The sequence below is a fragment of the Rhinolophus ferrumequinum genome, chromosome 21, assembly GCF_004115265.2.
Source record: "Rhinolophus ferrumequinum isolate MPI-CBG mRhiFer1 chromosome 21, mRhiFer1_v1.p, whole genome shotgun sequence".
NCBI classification, from domain to species: Eukaryota; Metazoa; Chordata; class Mammalia; order Chiroptera; family Rhinolophidae; genus Rhinolophus; species Rhinolophus ferrumequinum.
In genome coordinates, this window is record NC_046304.1 from 51,620,835 (window position 1) to 51,639,336 (window position 18,502).

The 18,502-nt window shown below is 57.8% G+C and overlaps 1 protein-coding gene across 3 annotated transcripts in view; it reads left to right on the forward strand.

Annotated features, from left to right (window-relative positions):
• SEPTIN9 (septin 9) overlaps positions 1-18,502 on the forward strand; it is a 155,870-nt gene that overhangs the window by 15,351 nt on the left and 122,017 nt on the right. For 2 of the 3 annotated variants that reach the window (XM_033091824.1, XM_033091825.1), the window contains exon 2: positions 5,164-5,220. In XM_033091824.1, coding sequence (XP_032947715.1) covers positions 5,164-5,220 — 57 coding nt within the window. Of the gene's footprint in view, positions 1-5,163; positions 5,221-14,005; positions 14,261-18,502 lie in introns of those variants that run through there. The other variant, XM_033091828.1, reaches the window with a different exon arrangement.

Sequence of the window (18,502 nt, forward strand, 5' to 3'; positions counted from 1 at the left end):
AAGGTGACCCTGCGTTGGGGGTGCGGGGCATCACCAGGAGGGTCTCCACTCCTGTCGCCCAGCAGCCCATTCAGTGCACACCTCAGTGGGGAGCAAAGGACAAGGGCAGAGGGTGGAAGAGGGAGGAGGCTTATCTCCTTATCTCAGGTTCCTCTGAAGATAAGCCTGGAATTCGACTCTTCGCTCCCCACCTGAAACCCTTGACTTTGATCCAGCCCTTCACAGCCTCGGTGAGAAAACTGGCTGTTGTGGAAGAAGGGAAGTGAAGACGTGTGTGCTGGGGCCCTCCACCCTGGGCTCAGAGGGGCAGGGACAGCCGGGGAGAGGCAGGTGGCTTCCAGCCAAGGTCGCTGTGCCTTCCCAGCCTTCCCTGAGGGACTCGCGTGAGTTTTGAGAAAAACCTGAGAATTGATTCTTTTCTGTACATAGGCGCTTGTCGTTATTGAGAATGGATATTTGTGCATGAGTTTTCCCAGTGCCTCTTGCTGCAAAGCTCCCTTTGGAGAAAATGGTGACTTTGACGACAGGAAGGACTGTACAGCCCCACTCGTTGTTGGCACAAGAGCAGAATGGGGTGTGTGTGTGTGTGTGTGTGTGTGTCACCCTCCCCTAGGGACAGCCTCATGCCTCCTCTGTCCCCCTCCTCAGGTTAAGATGTCTGACCTGTATGAGACCAGAGGGGTTGAGGACAGCCTCCCTGGTCGTGGGTGTTCACAGTGGCTGCAACCCCAGAGCAGGTGCAGTGATTAACACAATAGTGATAATACGTTAACTTGAGAGTCTGTTTAGATTCTCAGTGTCTGCTTAACTATTTCAACCTTGTAATTTACCTGGTTCCATCATAAAAACTTGAGTAGAAACGGGGGAAAGTCCTTTACTCCTACTATATCCTTCTCTCTCCTATCCTGGCTGCCCAAATTATATGCACAGGGGAAAACCCATGAGATAGGCATCCAGGCGCCAAGATGTGTGCGCCAGCTCCCTCTGCTAGGCTGCGGTGCCAAGTGGTGCTGTACCTGGGGAAGCGTGACAAAGGGGTGTGCCTGGAAGAAGGCCCCTCTGTCAGGCTGCGGCGGTGGCTGCGTGCTCCAAAAGCTGGCTCTGCAGGACCTCCCAGGATGGCCCTCTTTCCCTTGGGGACCAAGGAGCCCATCTCCTTATCTGGACACCTTCCTTTGGAATGCTGCGTTTTCTCTCTGATTGGGACGCCGGCCAGCGGTGAGCCCCCACGTTAATGCTTTCTGTTGCCCTTTGCTCTGTCTCACCTGAAGTGTGTTTTAATCTCCTGGCCTCAACACATTAAAGTTTATTGGTGTTTGTCACCAGCCTGGAGATGGCCTTTGCCCTGGCCTAGGTGAGTTACCCACACCCAACACGGCATTTCTGGGGCGGCCAGGTCTGGGAGGGCACCACCATTCTGAGCTCCCCGAGTCCTGACTGTTTTGTCTGTTCTGGGAGCCTGCCCCCCTTCCCTCTCATGTGCCATCTGCCTGGAGGGTTTTGACTTCCCTCAACTGGGAGGGAGTTGGGTAGCATAGCTGGCAGTCTTTCCTGGGGCCGCAATGCCCTGCCTTGGTGAGAACTCAGGTTTAGTTAAAATGCATCAGCACAGGGAGCCAAGCTCTCTTACTTCCTAGTTACAGATCCCTGGTCCAAGCTGGTGTAGATGGCTGGTGAATAATAATAGTAATAGTAAGAACAATAAATTAATACACGAGTACTAATAAAATCACCTGTCGTTTATATTGTGCCAGGCATTGTGCTAAGTGCCTACAACGTGTGACCTCATTTCATCTTAGTCACCTATGAGTAAATACCATCTCCGCCTCCATTCTGCAGACGGGAAGCTGAGACTTAGGAAGGAGAGGTCATGTCACAGCCCCGCAGGGAGGACCTGGTGAGGTCTGGATTCGAACCCTGTTCCTCTGACTCCAGACTTTCCTGCCCCTCCATCCCCCATTCTTCCCGGCCCCTGGGAACTCAGTTTGGTCTGGGATGACGCCAGGCGGCTGAATTTCAAATCATCTCCTCTCTTTCTGAATATGTTTTATTTTAAAAATCACATAAAAATAACTCAACCCTCAGCTGGACCAACGGAGCCATCAGATGCCTTAGAGGCTCTTCCGGCCGCCTCTCCCGGGACTCAGACGCAGGCCTGAATATCTAGGTCCCAGGCCAGGATTTCAGCGGCTGTTGGCCTGGCATCTCTCCTCCCCGTCGTGGACCCCACCTCCCTCTCTTTATGAGCAGGGAACATGCCTTGTGTCTGCTGTGCCAGGGTCCGCCTGGCTCCAGCCGCATGTTTTGGGAAATCTGAAAAATAAACTGTAAATAAAATAAAAACTCCACCCGGGAAATCTGAGACAGATGCTGTCTGCCTCGTTACCGTTCTCCAACCCTGTTGGGTTTGGGGAACCAGCAGTCCAGACGGTTCTTGGGGATCAGAGGCCTGGTAGGCAGTGGGGGTCAACCTGACCGTGTCCTCTTCATTTTTCCACTGTCCAGAAGCCAGAGGCAAGGGGCACGGGTGGGTGTCCAGCGGCCCAGGGGAGCGCAGCCGGAAGTGAGTCAGTCCACAGGCATGCTGGGCCCGTTCCTTCTCGATTCCTCGTCCGGGACTGTTTCCATACTGGGGACTCCGCATGTACCAGCACAGCTGTTGCTCGCTGGTGCCACTCTCAGCCCAGACAACTGACCTCTAAGTAGCTCATGCTGTGACTGTGGGGTGGGCCATGATACTACTTCTCATTATACGCAGTGCGGCTCCCAGTAGTGGTGTGGAGGGAGGCACAGCCCTGGTGGACGCGAGGCAAGCTGGGCTGGGGCTGCCCAGGTTCTCCCCTCTGCGCTCTTAGCGGCCTTGGGAGGGAGCAGCACTGTCCTCCCCCGCCCCTCTCAGCCCAGCAGCGCCGCTCTGGGCCAGCCCTCTGCTGGCCTTAAGGGGGCTGTCCGTTCTGGGAGCCAGATGCGGGCCCTCCGGCCCCCGAAGGTCTGCGGCGTGCTCCGACCTCTGTCCGGCAGGGCTGACCTGGGAGCCTCTGGATGGAGCTCTGAGAGGGACAGAGTTTTCATCACTCACCAGTGAGCAGACAGGACACCCGTCAGGCGGCCTCCGAGGGAAGGCAGCGCGCACCTCTGCCGCGGGAGCTTACTGTTATTAGCCAGGGTTCTCCAGGGAAACAGAACCAGTGGGCAAGATAGAGAAATACAGAAAGACGTTTATTATAAGGCATTGGCTCGCGCAATTCTGGAGGCTGAGGAGCCCCACCACCCGCCGTCTGCAGGCTGGACAGTCCAAGTCCGCAGGCTCCACAGCCAGGGGAGCCCATGGTGGAAGGAAGTCTCCGTCCGCGGGCAGGAGACCATGTTCCAGTCCGGCAGAGAGAGCGCGCTCCCTTCCTCGGCCTGTCGTTCTGTTCAGGCTCAGTGGGCTGGGAGGTGCCCACCCACCCTGGGGGAGATGGCCTGCTTTCCTCAGTCCCCTGGAAACACCCTCACAGACATGCCCACAGGTAATGTCACCAAATACCTGGTTCCCCTGGTAGTCTGGTCATGTGGACACTTGCAGTCAACCGTCACCGTCACCGAGGTGGCTGGCATGGGGCTGGGGGCGCTGTGGGAGAATTTGACAGCTGTGGGGCTTCTGAGCCTCACTTCCCTCATCTGCGAAATGGGGTGGTGGCCCCTGCCCCATGGGGTTGTGGGGTTGAGTGAGTGGGAGAGTGGACATGCAGCTCGCGGCAGTTGTAGAGCCTTGGCAAGTGGGAGTGGTGACTGCACGGCGTCCGCCCGGCCCTTCAGCGCTCAGCTGGTCTTCCTGGCCACTCGAGGACCATGCTAACTCCCCCTCAGAACCGTGTGCCATCTGCCTCTCTGCAATGCTGTTCACATGCTGGGTGGGTTCAGCACCGAAAGAGACTTAGTGGCGGGTATCTATCAATTCACGGCCTGAGGAGGGACAGACCGTGCCCATCCTGTTGTCAGCTGCTGAGTCATCCTGCAGACATGGAGAGTGTGTGTGTGTGTCCCCAGGGAGCTGGACATGAAGACCAGGTCTGCATGTCGTCCTGCCTGGGGCTCTGGAACCTTCAGACACATTGCCTGCCGGCTGCATTCATTTCCAGCCAGTCACAGTTCAGGAGTGCGTTTATGGAATGCAAGAATGAATGAATGAATGAATGTTACGAGAGCGTCTCTGGAGGACTGCAGGGGAGGAGCCTGCGTTCTGCGTGGGGTCTGGGTCTACCCTGGGCACCTCCTCAACCGCAGGCTCTACTCCAGCTGGTCTTGCCCTCTATGGGGAGGGCCTCTGCTGGGCCCATGTGGGTGTCCCTGCTGCTCTCTGAAGGGTGGCCTAAGCACGGGACCTGGCAGTGATTCAGCGGCCACCCGCTGCCCGTGGCTGCCCGCCCTGGCACCTCTCGGGTGTACTTGGCTTAGCACCTCAGCAAATCTCCTCGAGTTAGGAATTGCCGGCCATAAGCCTCTCCAAGGACGAAGCGCTGGGCTGAGGGGTGTACGCAAGGAGGGAGCGCCTGCAGCGTGAGGCCATGTTCATCTGAGGCTCTGCTCCTGTCCCTCCCGGGGGGTGGAGGCGAGAACAGCCTGTCCTCCACCCTCCCAGCTCCAGCCCGCTGCCCCTGTCACAAACCCCGGTGCAGGGCAACCCCGGCTCAAGTCAGGTGGCCGTGGGTTATATTGGGGGCTGCCCGGGCCGGACCGTGTGCCAGCTCCTGTCCCCGTCCCACCAATAGTCCCGGCGGCCCGGCACTCTTACGCCAACCCCCGAGTTTGGAGTTTGATGGACTTGGTTTATTCCAGCCTCAATTGCTCGTCATTGTATGGCCTCGGAGAAGTTACTCAACCCCGTGGAGACTTGGCTCCCTTATCTGCAAAATAAGGGGTGGTGAGGGTTAGGTGGGAAAATGTATGTGAAGGCTTTGGCCCCATGCCGGGCCTGTGGCAAGCATCCAGGCAGAGGTGGCTGTCGCTGCAGGTAGCTGCTGGGCCCAGGTGTTAACCAGTAGGACTAAGGGCCTCTGGCCTCACAAGGGACCAGTTTCTGGCTCTGGAGCCCCTGGCAGGAGCAGAGGTGAGAATACGCCCAGTATTCTGGGCTCCCATCGGCCTCATGTGACCTTTGCTCTCTGCCCCTGTCTTTAGGAGTCACGCGGACCTCCAGTGGCCGTCTCCGGAAGCTTGGTGACCCAACTGGCCCAGGTAAGTGGCTTGTTCAGCCTTGGCCTTCCTTGTTCATCTGGGGCAGGAATGAATTACTGTTCATAGGCTTGGAAGGGACTCTACGACCTCGGGCCCCAGCCTGGGCAGCACAGGGCAGGGGGCGAGGGGGCCTGGGGGCTCCACCTCCCAATCTCAGTGCTCGGGGTTGGGTCTGTGCAGCTTCTCCCCATTGGGCATCTCCGGCCTCCCTGACCTGACCCCAGTGTGACCATCACAGGAGCCTACCTTGTTCTCTGCTGTTACTTGCAGCTGTCAGGCCGGGGGCCTGTGCTTGTTCTGGTGGCCTCTTCTCAGATGATATTGGGGCCCAGAGATGAAGGGACTTGACCCCCCCAAGGACACAGCAAACTCCTTGAGAGGAGCAGACATGTGGTGAGGGCCTACTGGATGCCAGATCCCCGGTGGGACCAGTGGAGGGGACATCGTGGTGACATAACAGGCAGGGTGTGTGCCCTCATGGAGCAGCCATTCTAGAGCGGGGATGTGCCACGTGGAGCCCACCTCCCACCTGCTAGACCAGCTCTGTCCAGTGGAGACGTTCCACGTCTATCCTGTCCAGTGTGGTAACCACTAGCCACATGTGGCTATTAGCACCCGAAGTATACGTCGTTAAGTTTATTTTATTTATTCACTCATTTGTGTAGAATTATTTAACTAATTTATTTTTAATTAATTTCCACTTCATATCTGCATGTGGCTAGCGGCTGTGAAATTTGACAGTTCCAGACCATGCTAGCTTCCTGGGACCCCGGAATTCCATCCTCAGATATTCCTGAGCCCACTTCCAGGGCCAGTGCAAACCTCTCCCTAAGTCCATCCTTCAGAAGTGACAGTCGCCAGTGGGCTAGGCACCCCCAGACCCATGGGGTGGCCGCGGGTGGCTCTTTGCAGGGAGTGGGGGTAGAAGTGGGTAACACGAGGTGGCGTGTGATGTGCAGGCTGCGAGTGTGTACGAGGTCCATTGCGGTGCAGGACGGGACCAGGTGTGGGAAGGGAAGGGTGACGCCTGGCTGTTGGACTTCGGGGCAGCTCGGTGAGTCACATTGTGGTTAAACAGGATCCCGCCCCCTCAGCCGTGTCGGGCCGCTAACCACTGCACTGCCTGGCCACTGCTGCATTTCTAGGGAGCTTTCCTCTGGGGCTGTTGCCTCTGAAGCCGGCTGCCTCTCCATCTCCCTCCCTCTCACCTGCAGGTCCGGGTCTAGGGGCTGCCTCCGTGTGACGGGCTAAGGAGACGCCCTGTGCTTTGGGAGGGAGGTTTCAGGAGACTGGCGTCCTGGGCTGCGTGGACGCAGCCTCCTCTGGCCGTCGCCTCCCTGTGCTTAGACCGGGGCCAGTTCTGTGCCGTCAGCACTTGGCAGCCATGACCGGGCTCCACTTGGAAGCCAAAGGCATAATTTACCGAAGCCCAAAGCTGCAAATAGTGATCTGGGTTTTGCATGGAATCGCCTGCTGACACACGAAATCTCTCTGGGGACCCTGCAGGCTCCTCCGAGACACCCTTTCCGTCTTCTTGGCTCCCGCCTCAAAGCCCTGCCTCCCGGCAGCTACAACCTTCATCCAAGTGGGGTTCTTTCTCAGACCCCCAACCCCTCAGCCTCCTAAACCCTCTGACCTTTACAAAGGGGCCGCATCACATGAGGTGCCCTCTTTGTTTTAGGTTTGCCCAAGGCCGCATGTGGGACCAGGCCAGAGATGGATATTTCTGGCCTGAGCCACATTCCCTCAGCTCAAACCACACCCACGGTCAACCTTATGGACAAGCTTCCTCATTTTGTGTTAGATGTATAAAAATATAAAGAATAAACTAAGACACAGGTGCTCCCCCTCATCCTGCTTAAGAAACAGGTGTTACAGGTGTAGCCCAAGCCCCTGGCTGACACTTCCCACGCCCCCGCCTCCGTTCCCGCCAAGGCCACCACTGGTCTGCATTTAGAACACGTCACTGTGAGCCTGTCTGTGTTGTGTCTGCAGAACGTCTCAGCCTGTGCGTGGGGGTGGGATGGGGTGGCAGCAGTCGGCTGCTGCTCTTTGCTTTTTCATACGGAGGGATGACTCTGAGATTTATGCACGTAGGTCCCTGTACCTTAGTGCATTCTCTGTGACCACACGCGCGGGCTCCTGTGTGGGCAGGCGGGGTTGTCTCCCCATTGGGCTGCTGCTGGAGGTCCATGTCCACACAAGGTGTCCTCGGTCACCCACTCGGCCGAAAGCATTCTCGTGTTTTCTTGGATAGATCTGCTGGGTTATGAGGACACCCTCCCTCAGCCCTCCCAAGTGCGCGTCCAGTTTCTTCTGCACACTCACCCACTTTCTGGGTCCCAAGCAGCCCATCTGGGCAGCTGCCTCCCAGCCCATAGCGTCTGGCCGACCTTTGCTCTGGTTCCCAGGCACTGGCTCCTTCCTCACGTCCTTGCGGCCCAGCCCAGCCAGCCAGCCGGTCCCTGGAACCTTCTCCTTCTCCTCTGATGTCTGCTGTGTTGTCGGGACCTGCTTTTCCTCCTTCACATACTCCTGGGGTTCGTGGCCTCCTCCCCAGCCCCACTCTCGTTCCTTCTGTAGTGGGTTGAATACTGTCTCCACCAAACTCATGTTCACCCAGAACCACAGAAAGTGACCTGATTTGGAAATAGGTCTTTTACAGATGTGATTAGTTAAGGATCTGGAGATGAAGTCCTATTGGAGTTAGGGTAGGCCCTGAGTCCATTGCCTGGGTCTCAGAAGAAGAGGAGAGACACAGACACCAGGGGAGATGGCCATGTGCAGAAGGAAGCAGAGATGGAAGTAATGCAGCCATAAGCCAAGGAACGCCTGGGGCCACCAGAAGCTGGAAGAGTCAAGGAAGGATTTTTCCCAGAACCTCTGACACCCTCCCTGCCTTTGGACTTCTGTCTCTAAAACGGAGAGAATCAATTTCTGTTGTTTTAAGCCACTCAGTTAATGGGGATTTGTTACAGCAGCCCTAGGAAACTACCTTCCCACCTGGTGATTGTGTGGGTGACACTACAGAAAGGTCTCCCTAAGTGCAGCTTGTCTGGGTTGGCTCCCTCCCCACCCCCGCCTTCCTGTCCCTGCTCACACGTCCCTTTGTTCAGGGAGGCCACCTCCCCCCACCCCACCCCATTAAGGGCCCCACCCCGTTCACACCCTCAGCTGTTGTCACTGTCTAATAGGATGGTCATCAGCCCCGTTGCCAGGAAGTGCTGCAAGGGCAGGGCTGTCAAGCTGGTTCTCCATTTCTCCAGGGCACCAGGAACGCTGCCTGGCACAGAGCAGCTGCTCAGGAACCGTGCGGAATGGCCAGGTGCTCTGTGTCAGGCCAGGAGGGCAAACGGGAGGGGATGTGCCTTTGGGGCGGGGAGCAGGCCAAGGAAGAGACCGGGGCCTTGGCTGCCCGTGGTGCTTGCGCCTGGGCTCCCACAGGCACGCCTAGCTCCTTCCTTCCTCTCCCACCCATTGACACCTGCTCCTTCTTTGCCCTGGCGTCTCAGTCTTGCCATCCACCCAGGGACTCAAGCAGGAAGTCTCAATGTCGTCCTTTACCTCTATGCCCCGGTCAACAGATTGCCAAGCTCTTGTCCACTTGCTCTCCCCCCAGACAGCCCTGGGCGGTGGTGAGGCCTCCGGTGCCCCTCCTCATGCCCACCCTTTCTCCCCACAGGAGGCTCCTCCCCAGGCACTGGCCATTTGCTAAGTCCCACCTGTGTGCCGGGAACTGGACAATAGGCTCCATCCACGTGATTACTTACAGCAGACCTGCTCGTGGTCCTCTGGCTTAAAGAACCCTGGGGGGGGTGTTATCCCTGAGGTTATCCCACAGGATAACCTCAACCCCAAGGAACGTGTTCGTGTCGCTCCCAGCCTGGCCCAGACTCCCCGGTCCAGCCCCAGAGTACTGCTTCCTCCCTCCCCGCTCCCAGTGCTCCAGCTGCCCCATGGGTCACAGCTTGGGAATCGGCCCTGTGTGGTGTCACCGCCGAAGGCGCGCTCCTTCCAGGGTAACGTGGACCCAACCTGTCAGTGCCCTGTGGTAGGCTGGCCTTGGGCTTTCCATGTCCCCCAGCCCACAGACCCAGGCACTCACGGCACACAGCAGGCAAGCAGGACATATTGTTGCATTGGACTTGGTAGGAGAAGCTTGGTTGAAGAGTAGCTTTTCTCTGTTTGCCTTCTGGGGGAGAAACTGACGGAGAACATGATGTCTCCAGGGAGGACGAGAAGGACGGCAAACTCTGCGCAGCAGGGCAGCCGGTAGGCACATGTGGCCACTTAGGTTTAAATTATTAAATGTAGTTACTTAACACAAAACTAAAACTCAGTTCCTCAGTAGCCCTGGCCACATTGCAAGCGCTCAGCAGCCACACGTGCCTGCCATATTGGACATGGCAGACACACATGTTGACATCATCACGGGAAGTTCTGTGGGGCAGAACTGGATGATGGACACGTCAGATCCTTAAATTCACTGTACACGTACTGAGCATGTCCCTGAGCAGGCAGGACGTTGGGCTCCCGGTGGAAGAGAAAGACACCAGCTCTCAGTGGAGTTCTCAGTATTCTGGGGGGGCTTACACCCCGGGCTCTAGGGCCGACTCCTCCTGGTCTCCACACCACTAGCCCCCCCCCCCCCCGCCCCATGCTCTGTGCAGGCAGCTGGGGGCCTCCTTCAGGAATGATGGCTGAGCGTGAGGGCCGTGAGAGGAGGAGTCCGGCCCCGCCTGGGCTGCTTCTCTCCATCGTCTTGGTTCTCTTCCACAATGACCTGGAAGAACTCCCAAAGCAACAGGCCGGCCCAGGCTCTTTGCACCAGTAAACCCTACAGCTGTCCCAGGGGCAGAGAGTCGCTGGGTTGTATTTATTTAGGAACAGCCGAAACTTGAGGCACAATAAAAAGTGGAGAGAAGATTCCAGAGAGGAATGCAGCCGGCCCCAGGCCCGGAATCCATCCTGCTCTGGAAGGCTGCAGGCGGCCAGACTGGGGCCGGCCCTGGAGGGTCTCGGCTGGCTGCCCGCTCTGCTGGCAGGTATAGTAGCCGTGGCCACAGGAGGAGGGGTCGGGGGTCGGGATGGAGCTCCTTTATTTTTAACTCAGGGAAGCAAACTTTAGTGGTCAAGTCTAGTCGTGAGCAGGAAATGAACAGAAAAGTCATCTTTTAAAGTGAGAGGTTGTACAGGCCCTAGCGTTTGGAGCTCATCGTGGAGGAATCACAACTACCTGTGTCAGCGGAGGGGGAGGTGAGAGGTGGCTGGAAAAGCCAGGCCAGAGCCTTTCAGCTGAACCCCGCAGCCCTCACCTCCTCAGTGCCCTTCCCCACAATGCACACCAAGGCCCATCACCCCTCCCTGACGTCCCTGCTGTCCACGGCAGGATCACCTGGAGCTCGTTCCTTTCCTCTTGGCCTGGCGGTGGGAGCTCAGGCACCCCCAGGGATGCCTCTTACTTTTGTGGGGAGACGTAGATGTGCTTCCCGGAAGGGTGCAGAGCAGTGTTTTTCCGGATAAAGCAGTCCTCATGCTTCCTCCTCACTCTGTACTGGGCCCTTGAAGGTGATGGTGACAATGAAAAGGAGGGGACAGGGAGAGTGCAGATCACAGGTGCAGGTCTGTGGGGGTGATGGACAGACTGCACCCTTGAGAACTGTCTGGAAGGGGCTGTAAGGCAACAGTATCCCCCCCAGGAGGTGGGCAGGCTGGGCTGGCGGGGACCTGGGGCTTGCTGGCTGGCACACGTGGTTTCCCGAAGCTGTGGCCTGGGGGGTCCTGCCTTGCTGGGACAGCAAGCATTGGTTCCGTTTGGGAGGTGCTGGGTTAAAGCACCCCCACTCCCTGGGACTGCTCACAGCATTTATTATGCTCATATGCCTGGTGAATCTAAGACAGGATAAAGCTTTACAGAGCCTAGAACCCCGTCAGTGTTCTAGAGGATGGCACCATGTGGGGGACCCACTTTGGGGACAGGGGTCTAGCCTGGCCTGGTGAGGTGTCCTTGAGTGGTGGGTGCTGGAGAGGAGGCCGGGACTCTGTGAGCAGTGAGGTTGGCTGTCCCCGTCCCCAACTGGCTGGCCTCACCCCACCTCTTCGCCCAGCCTCTGTGCTGGCTCATAACTAACTTGAGCCTTTTCCGAGCCAATCGGTGCTGCCAAGTTTTCGGTTTCAAATTATCCCCCACTTGGGCCAGAATGCTTGGATTTTTAGGCATAGTCGGGGAATGGACCTTGAGCCAAACTATGCCAGGGAAAACCGAGGGCCAAAGTTGTGCTCACCATACCAGTGCAATCCACAGTGTGCAGCGGGAAGCCTGCAGGAGGCAGCCGGGGGGGGGGGGACGAGGCCTGGCCTGGCCCGCATCTTGTCCCCGCCCAGCCCGGCCCCTCGTCCTGGCACACCAGCTGGCCTGGGTCTGCGGCTGCAGCTGGAATTGGTGCTGGAGAGTCCAGTTGGCATTAAAGGGGTTTCTTTACAGGTTTTTCTGCAGTTTCTAAATTTAATACGATGAACATATGTTACATTTATAATCAGAAAAACCAAGGAGGAGTATTTTTTTCAAGATTGGAGAAGAGTTTAAATAAACCAAAAAATTTCCATGATTCCTGTTGTTCTAACTCAACGATTGTTAGTGGTTGGTTTAACGTAATGTTTTAGAATGGAGTGTAATCAGCAGAAAGTGGGGCCCAGAGAACACGGGCTCTTTAGTTGGCTTGTGGTGCCTGTGTGACTATCCTCTCGCTGCTGTAACAAACCACCACAGCTGGGGCGTTTAAAACCACAGCAATGTATTCCCTCACTGGAGGCCGGAAGTGTGACATCAAGGTGTCTGCAGGGCGTCTGCCCTCCCCAGGCTGAGGGAGAATCTGTTCCCGGCCTCGTCCTGTTTCCAGGGCCGCTGGCATTCCTTGGCTTGTGGCTGCATTGCTCCAGCTTTCCAGGCCTTCGTGTCTCCGTCTTCACGTCCCCCGCTCTGTGAGTGGATGTCAGGTCTCTCTCTGCCTCCCTCTTACATGAGTACATGTGACGGCTTCTAGGGCTCACCCCAGTAATCCAGGCTCATCTCTCTATCTCAAGATCCTTCACTTAACCCCACTTACAACGACTCTCTCCAAATAAGGTCCCCTTTACAGGTTCCAGGAATTTGGATGCAATATCTTTGGGGGCCATTCAGCTCACCACAGTGCCTGAACCCCTGGGCCCTCCTTGGCTGGGGCACTGGTCCTACCTTCCTCACCTTGCCGGCCACCTTTGGGGCGGTCCTCCAGGCTCTGCTGGGGGTGGGTGGGGGAAGGTGGTTGCTATGTGGGGTCTCCCAGAAAGCTGGAAATTATATCCCCCTGCGCCAGGAAGATTCCTTTGTTACCCAGCAGACTGCACTTGGGCTCCTGTCCCGGGCAGGAGGGGTCGGGGACTTTGACCATCTGGCAGTGAGCTGTGTGCCGGCCATCATGGCCACCATCGTGGAGCCTCCTGTGGGGAGAACGGGTGGCATGAGGAGGGACACCGGAGGCCTGACCACCTCCCAGGGCTGTTTGGGGGGCGAGCACGCGGCCGCATGGGGCGGGGACTGCAAACTCAGAGGCTGTGGGGATGGGGGGAGGCAAAGAATGAAAAGGAGTGAAGGAGCCGTGCAGACCCGAGCAAACCGGCAAATGTGGTTTCATCTAAAGGGGGTAGCACTCTTCAAACCAGCCCATGTGGCCAGGCAGGAAGACTCGTCCAGTGTGGCCACATGCCCTCCCTTTTCCAAGAGAAGCGGAAAATCTGGAGTTCTCAGCGAAATCGCCTGAGTGTTCCACGCTGGCACAGAATACACATTTTCAGGTTCAGGCAAACAAAACCTATCTCCGTCTGGGGCCCAGGGCTGCCAGCTTGAGGTGATGAAGTTTGCAGAACAGAGGGGATGTCCCCCAGCCCAGAGCCCTGACTCTGACCCGGTGCTGGTGGGGCCCCCTGAGGTTCCCAGGTAAGCAGCCTCCCGCCCCCCGCCCCAGATGAAGAGCAGGAAAGAGCACTGAGCCCCCAGCCCTGCTGGCCCCATGTTCCCTCGAGGAGAGGCCTGAGTCTGGGGAAGTCGGTGGTAAGGAGCCACGCGCCCTCCCAGGGGACAGCTGGAGACTCACTGACTCATGAGTGTGTGGTAGGAATCTTCCAGGAAGTCTCCATCCCTCTCTCCCTCTCAGCTTGGGCGGGGACGGCCAGCTGCCTCTGTCACCGCAGGCTGACGGGACACCAGGGCGACGGCAGGGGTGACTTCGCGGGGTTCAACCCGGGCAGGTGCTCCTGAGCCTTCCCTGGGCCGCCTGCCTGGGGCGAGACGGCCCCTCCTTCGCGCCACGTGGGGTCGAGGGACAGGGGCCGGCCGTTGGGAGGAAGGTGAGGCAGGCCCAGGAGTCAGGCTTTTCAGCCGCTTAAACCGGAGGAAACCGTAGCATCGCGGGAGCGGGAAAATGAAAGACTCTGGACGTCGCCAGGAATCTGACTCTGTGCGCTGGTTTCCAAGAGGCTAAGTTAAGCTTCTCCAAGTGGATATTAAAAAAGAGCAGCGAGCGAGACTCGGCGGAGGGGCCCGAGGGGTGGAGAGAAGGACCGGCCGGAAGCCGCGCCGCACCTCTGCGCAGGGCCCAGCCCGGCACCGGCGCCTGCCCGCCCGCCCGCCGGGACCAGGGGGACCCGGGCCGCGGGAGCCCTGCAAGGCCCACGTCTGCCCTCGCTCCGCCTCCCCGCTCTCCTTCTCTCACTCTCCCCTGCGCTCCCTGTCCGCTGGATCCAGAGACAATGCTACTTCAGTTTGGAGCACAAACATATGATCAGCACATGGAAATGTGGTAATTTGGATGCATTGGAGATTGAAGCAGATTGAAGAAATTAGACCAGACAAAGAGTGTTTTTGGAGGAGGAGGAGGAGGAGGAGGAGGCAGAAAGGGGGAGGGCGACGGGGTGAGAAAGGGGAGGACGCCTCTGGAAAGGGGGACACGGACTCCGCCTGCTGCTAAATATATCGTAGTGATGGAGAGAGACCGGATCTCAGGTAGGCGCGGCCCTCCCCCACTCCCTTACCCAGAGCTTCACGTAGGCTTCGGGCAATCGGCGCCCAGGGCTCAGTGGTCCTCCTTTTTGTGGACATATTTCTCTTCCTCTGGACTGTTCTGAGGTCGCGGGGTGTAAGGTTCCAAACGCTGAGCTTCTCTCAGTCTGGCTTTTCTTTAAACTCGGCTCCCTCCCCCTCGCTGCTTCTCTTTCATTTCCCAATGTGCCACTTCTGCATCTTCCGACGGCTGTGAATGCCGAGACTGTTGGCGCTGGACTCCGGGACGGGGTGGGGGGACCTTGGCCCTGGCCCCTGGCGCTGGGTCTGGGCGGTGGCATTAGGGATGCTGGTTGGGGGTTTGTTTGTCCACCGTGTGGGTTCTGTTTTCTCTGCCAGCCACAGTCTGTCTTCAAGGCCGCCGTGGTCTCCTCCCTGAAATAGCATTTTGGTGCCTCCCTGCGACTTGATTACAGAGGTGGAAGCTCCCAGGGCCCAGACTAGACGTGCAGATGTGTGCGTGCGTGTGTGTGCGCGCGTGCGTGAATGCACATCAGAGAGAACTTGTCTTGTTCTGCTCCAGGCTTGGGGGAATTAAGATGAAGCCTGCTTGGGGGTCACAGTGTCATTTGGGTCCTGTACTCACCAGCAAGGGGGGACAGGGGGGATGAGGGGGCAGTGAGAATCATCCATGGTTACAGAGGGACAGTTCAGAACAGAAAGATTAACGATGTGGGCCCTGCTCAGATCCTGGAGCAGAATTACTGCTTAAAACATCTGGATGTCATGTCAGGTCAGGGCAAGGAGGGAGGGCAGGCCGCTTGCTGGGCTGGAGGGGCCTACTGGTGCCTGGACCCGCCCCCACACCCTATGTAGGGTCCAGCCCCCTAGGCTGTGAGCTTCTCAGAGACAGGCCAAGTGGGCAGCCCCACTGAGCGGGCACAGACCCGCGGGGCAAGGTGAGGGCCACAAACTGAAGAGGAAGAGGCCGCCCAGCTAGATGACCCTCTTCTCCAGGTCAGGCCTCGTCAGCTCCTTCAGCCAGGCTGTGTATGCTGTGACTGTCAGCATCTGACAGCATCATGAGTCATTCCCGTGCATTGTAGTGTCTGCGCACCCCTCCAGCCGGGTGCTGGGGTCCATGGTGCAGGTGATACATCCTCGGGCGTCAGCCTCGCTCTGGGCTTTAGATGTTCTGAGCTGACCCCTGGGTCGCAGTGAGGCTGAGACTGTCACCCCACAGTGCCATTGGCCCTGGTCAGTTGTGTGCTGCTCTGTGGTTTTTTGGGGAGGGGGTCCCCAAGAGGCCGGAGATAAGAAAGGCTGGTCTGAGTGGAGCAGCTCCTGGAAGGAGAGCTGCAGACAGTACATGTGTGTATGCATGTGTGTGCATGTGCACGTGTGCGCATGTGTGTGCATGTGTGTGCACGTGTGTGCGTGTGTGTGTGCGTGTGTGTGTGCCTGCCTCTGTTGCTGGGCATGCACAGATGGGCACAGCACACTGACCACAGGAGGTGGGGCGGCCATGGACAGCAGCGGAAGGCACGGCTGGCAAAACTGCACCTCATCTGTGTTTGAGCTTGGTGACATGAGCCCTGTGGAGGTAGGCGGAAGTGTAGAGCCAGGGTTCCCTGTTCTCAGCCTGGCAGGGGCTACAGAGCAGGGGGCACTAAGAGGGACCCAACCTGGCAGGACGGCCACTCCTCTGTCCTGGCTGGCAGAGGCCTGGGGAGCCTCAGGTGCAGCCTTCATTTTAGATGACCAAGCCAAGGCCTAGATGGGTGATCACCAGGGGGCCAGAGAGATGGCATACCAAGGCCAGGAGGAGGTCCCTGGGGAGTCAGGGGTGACGGCCATGTCTTGGAACCTTCCGGGCTAGCCAAACTCCAGGAGCTTTTCCTGAACTGAACAAAAGCACTTTTGGAACCGGTCAGCTCTGTGTCTGTACAACTGTGCGGATTGCCACCGCCCGCCGCTGAGGACAGCACAGCGAGGGAGGACGTGGGGATGTTGTCTCTGGATGTGCTGGAGGGAAGATCGGTACTTTCTATGAAACCCTCATTTGGATGCATTTTCATGAAAAAATACTCATTTCTTTCAAAGCTCAGTTAGAAACTGGTTACAGATATGAATGGAAATGAAAATCCCTGAGCTCGTCCCCCACGTTCCTCAGGCCTGGTCAGACCTTGGCTTTGGTCTTTAATGGTAACTCGGCACTTGATCTGTCCCTGGGGAAGCGAGTTCCACCCTGTCCCTGCTGGGACCTTGAACAAATCCCTTTGTGGCCAGGGCCTCAGTTTCTTAATCTGTAGAGGGAGGGAGTTGGATTGACAGGGGCTGAGGCAGGTTCCCCCCCCAGTGGGCTCCAGAGCCTGTTCTGGGCCCTGCTTGAAGCTGTGCCCCTTTGTTTCGCCATAAGGCGGTTGTGACAACTCAGTCCCTAGTGAGCACAGGGCCGAGGGGGGTTGGGCGCCCACATGCTGTGGGGCGGGGGAGGGGGTCCGCCTGGCCAGATTTCCAGACGTGGCTGTCACTGCTCATGCCCCACTGGGCTGGCGTTCAAGGCGTGTCCGGCCAGCTCTCCACCACTGCCCAGCAGCTGTCCAGGAAGGGCTGACGGGGCCGGGGTGAGGTCTGTCCACCCTTTGGGGAAGGGGATTGGGGCAGGTGTAGACGGCTTCAGGAGACCTTAGTTCTGCTCCTGCCTGGTTTGTGAGCCTGGGGGCCTCGTCAGTGGTCAGGCACCCCTGGGAAGATGCCGGAGGGCTCATCAGTCAGCAGGATGGGGATGAGTCACAGAGCAGTGACTGGCCGCCTGGCCACCGCTGAGACAGAAGACCGCTCCTTTGAGCCAAGGGTCTGCATTTTTTTTCTTGTTCTGGACTCGCTTTGTGGCTTTTGCAAAAACTAAGCAGTTTTATCTCGTTCCAAGTGCTTGTATTTCATCAGGGAGAGAATCTCCAAGAAGGGAACTTTCCACTGGGGAACTGTTGCTTAGCTCAGCTGGGCTGCAAGGGAGAGTTGCAGGCAGGGAATGTGGAAGTCTCTGCTGGGTCGTGAGTGTTGGTGTGGGGTCCTGGAGTGCCGGGCCACGCTGTCACTGGACGTCTGGCCCTGGCTGGGAGTCTGCCTGAAGCAGTGAGGCACAGAGTGGTCACCCAGCAGGGGGGAGCTGGCATTCCCCTCTTCTCGGGTGCTGTGTCACCAGGAGGCAGTGCCTCCATCCTCACCTGTCCCTTTCTCAGCTGTCCCCACTTGCCTCTGAGTCCCCGGCCTGGACTGACTCTGCGGTCACGGCTTCCTGGACCTGCTCTCGCCCTCTCTGGCTTTACTTTCCTGTCTCCGAGATGAGAGGCTTGGCCTCCCTTCCAGCTCTGACCGCTGAGAGTTCTGGTCCCTGTTGTAGTTTCTTAGGGCCGTTGTAACCAAGTACCAGAGACTGGGCGGCTTATAGCCACAGCCATTGAGTCTCACCCCGTTTGAGAATCCAGAAGGCCAGAGTCAAGGTGTGGGCAGGCCTGGTTTCTTCTGGAGGCCCTGAGGCAGGCTCTGTTCCAGGCCTTTCTCCTGGCTCCTGGCCCCTGGCTCCTGCCAGTAATCCTTGGCTTGTAGACGTACCACCCCAATCTCTGCTTCTGTCATTACATAGCCTTCTTCCGTGTCCCAAATCTCCCTCTGCTTCTATCTTATAAGGACACTCATTACTGGATTTAGGACCCACCTGGATAACCCAGGATGCTTGGATCTCAAGTTCCTTAACTTATTACATCAGTAAAGATCCTTTATCCAAATAGGGCCACGTTCATAGGTTCCAGGTAGATGTGAATTTTTTGGGGGGTGGGGGCACCATTCAACCCACCACAGTCCCCATGTGTCCTGGATGATTCCATGTCTCAGATCCCTCGCTGTCCCACTCTGGACCTTTTGGGGTGGCTGCGAGCCTTTTCCACCTGCCCCTGGTGAGGTGTGGGGAGCACAGCCCCTTGTGGGATTCCAGGAGCTGGCCAGGCGTCTGCCCTGCTCCCCTTTCATGCAGCTTCCTGCAGGGAGCTCTCTTGTGCGCCCCCTGCCCCTCCCCTCCCAGCCCCCAGCTACCAGTGGGGGGTGAGGGTGAGGGCAGGGGACAGGCCCTGGGGCAGAGTGGACCCAGGATGGAGAAGTGTGGTGCCTGCGTCAGCCTGCCTGATGAGGGTAGCCATTGCCTGGTGCCTTGTGATTTCTTTGAGGCCCAAAACGGTCTGTCCA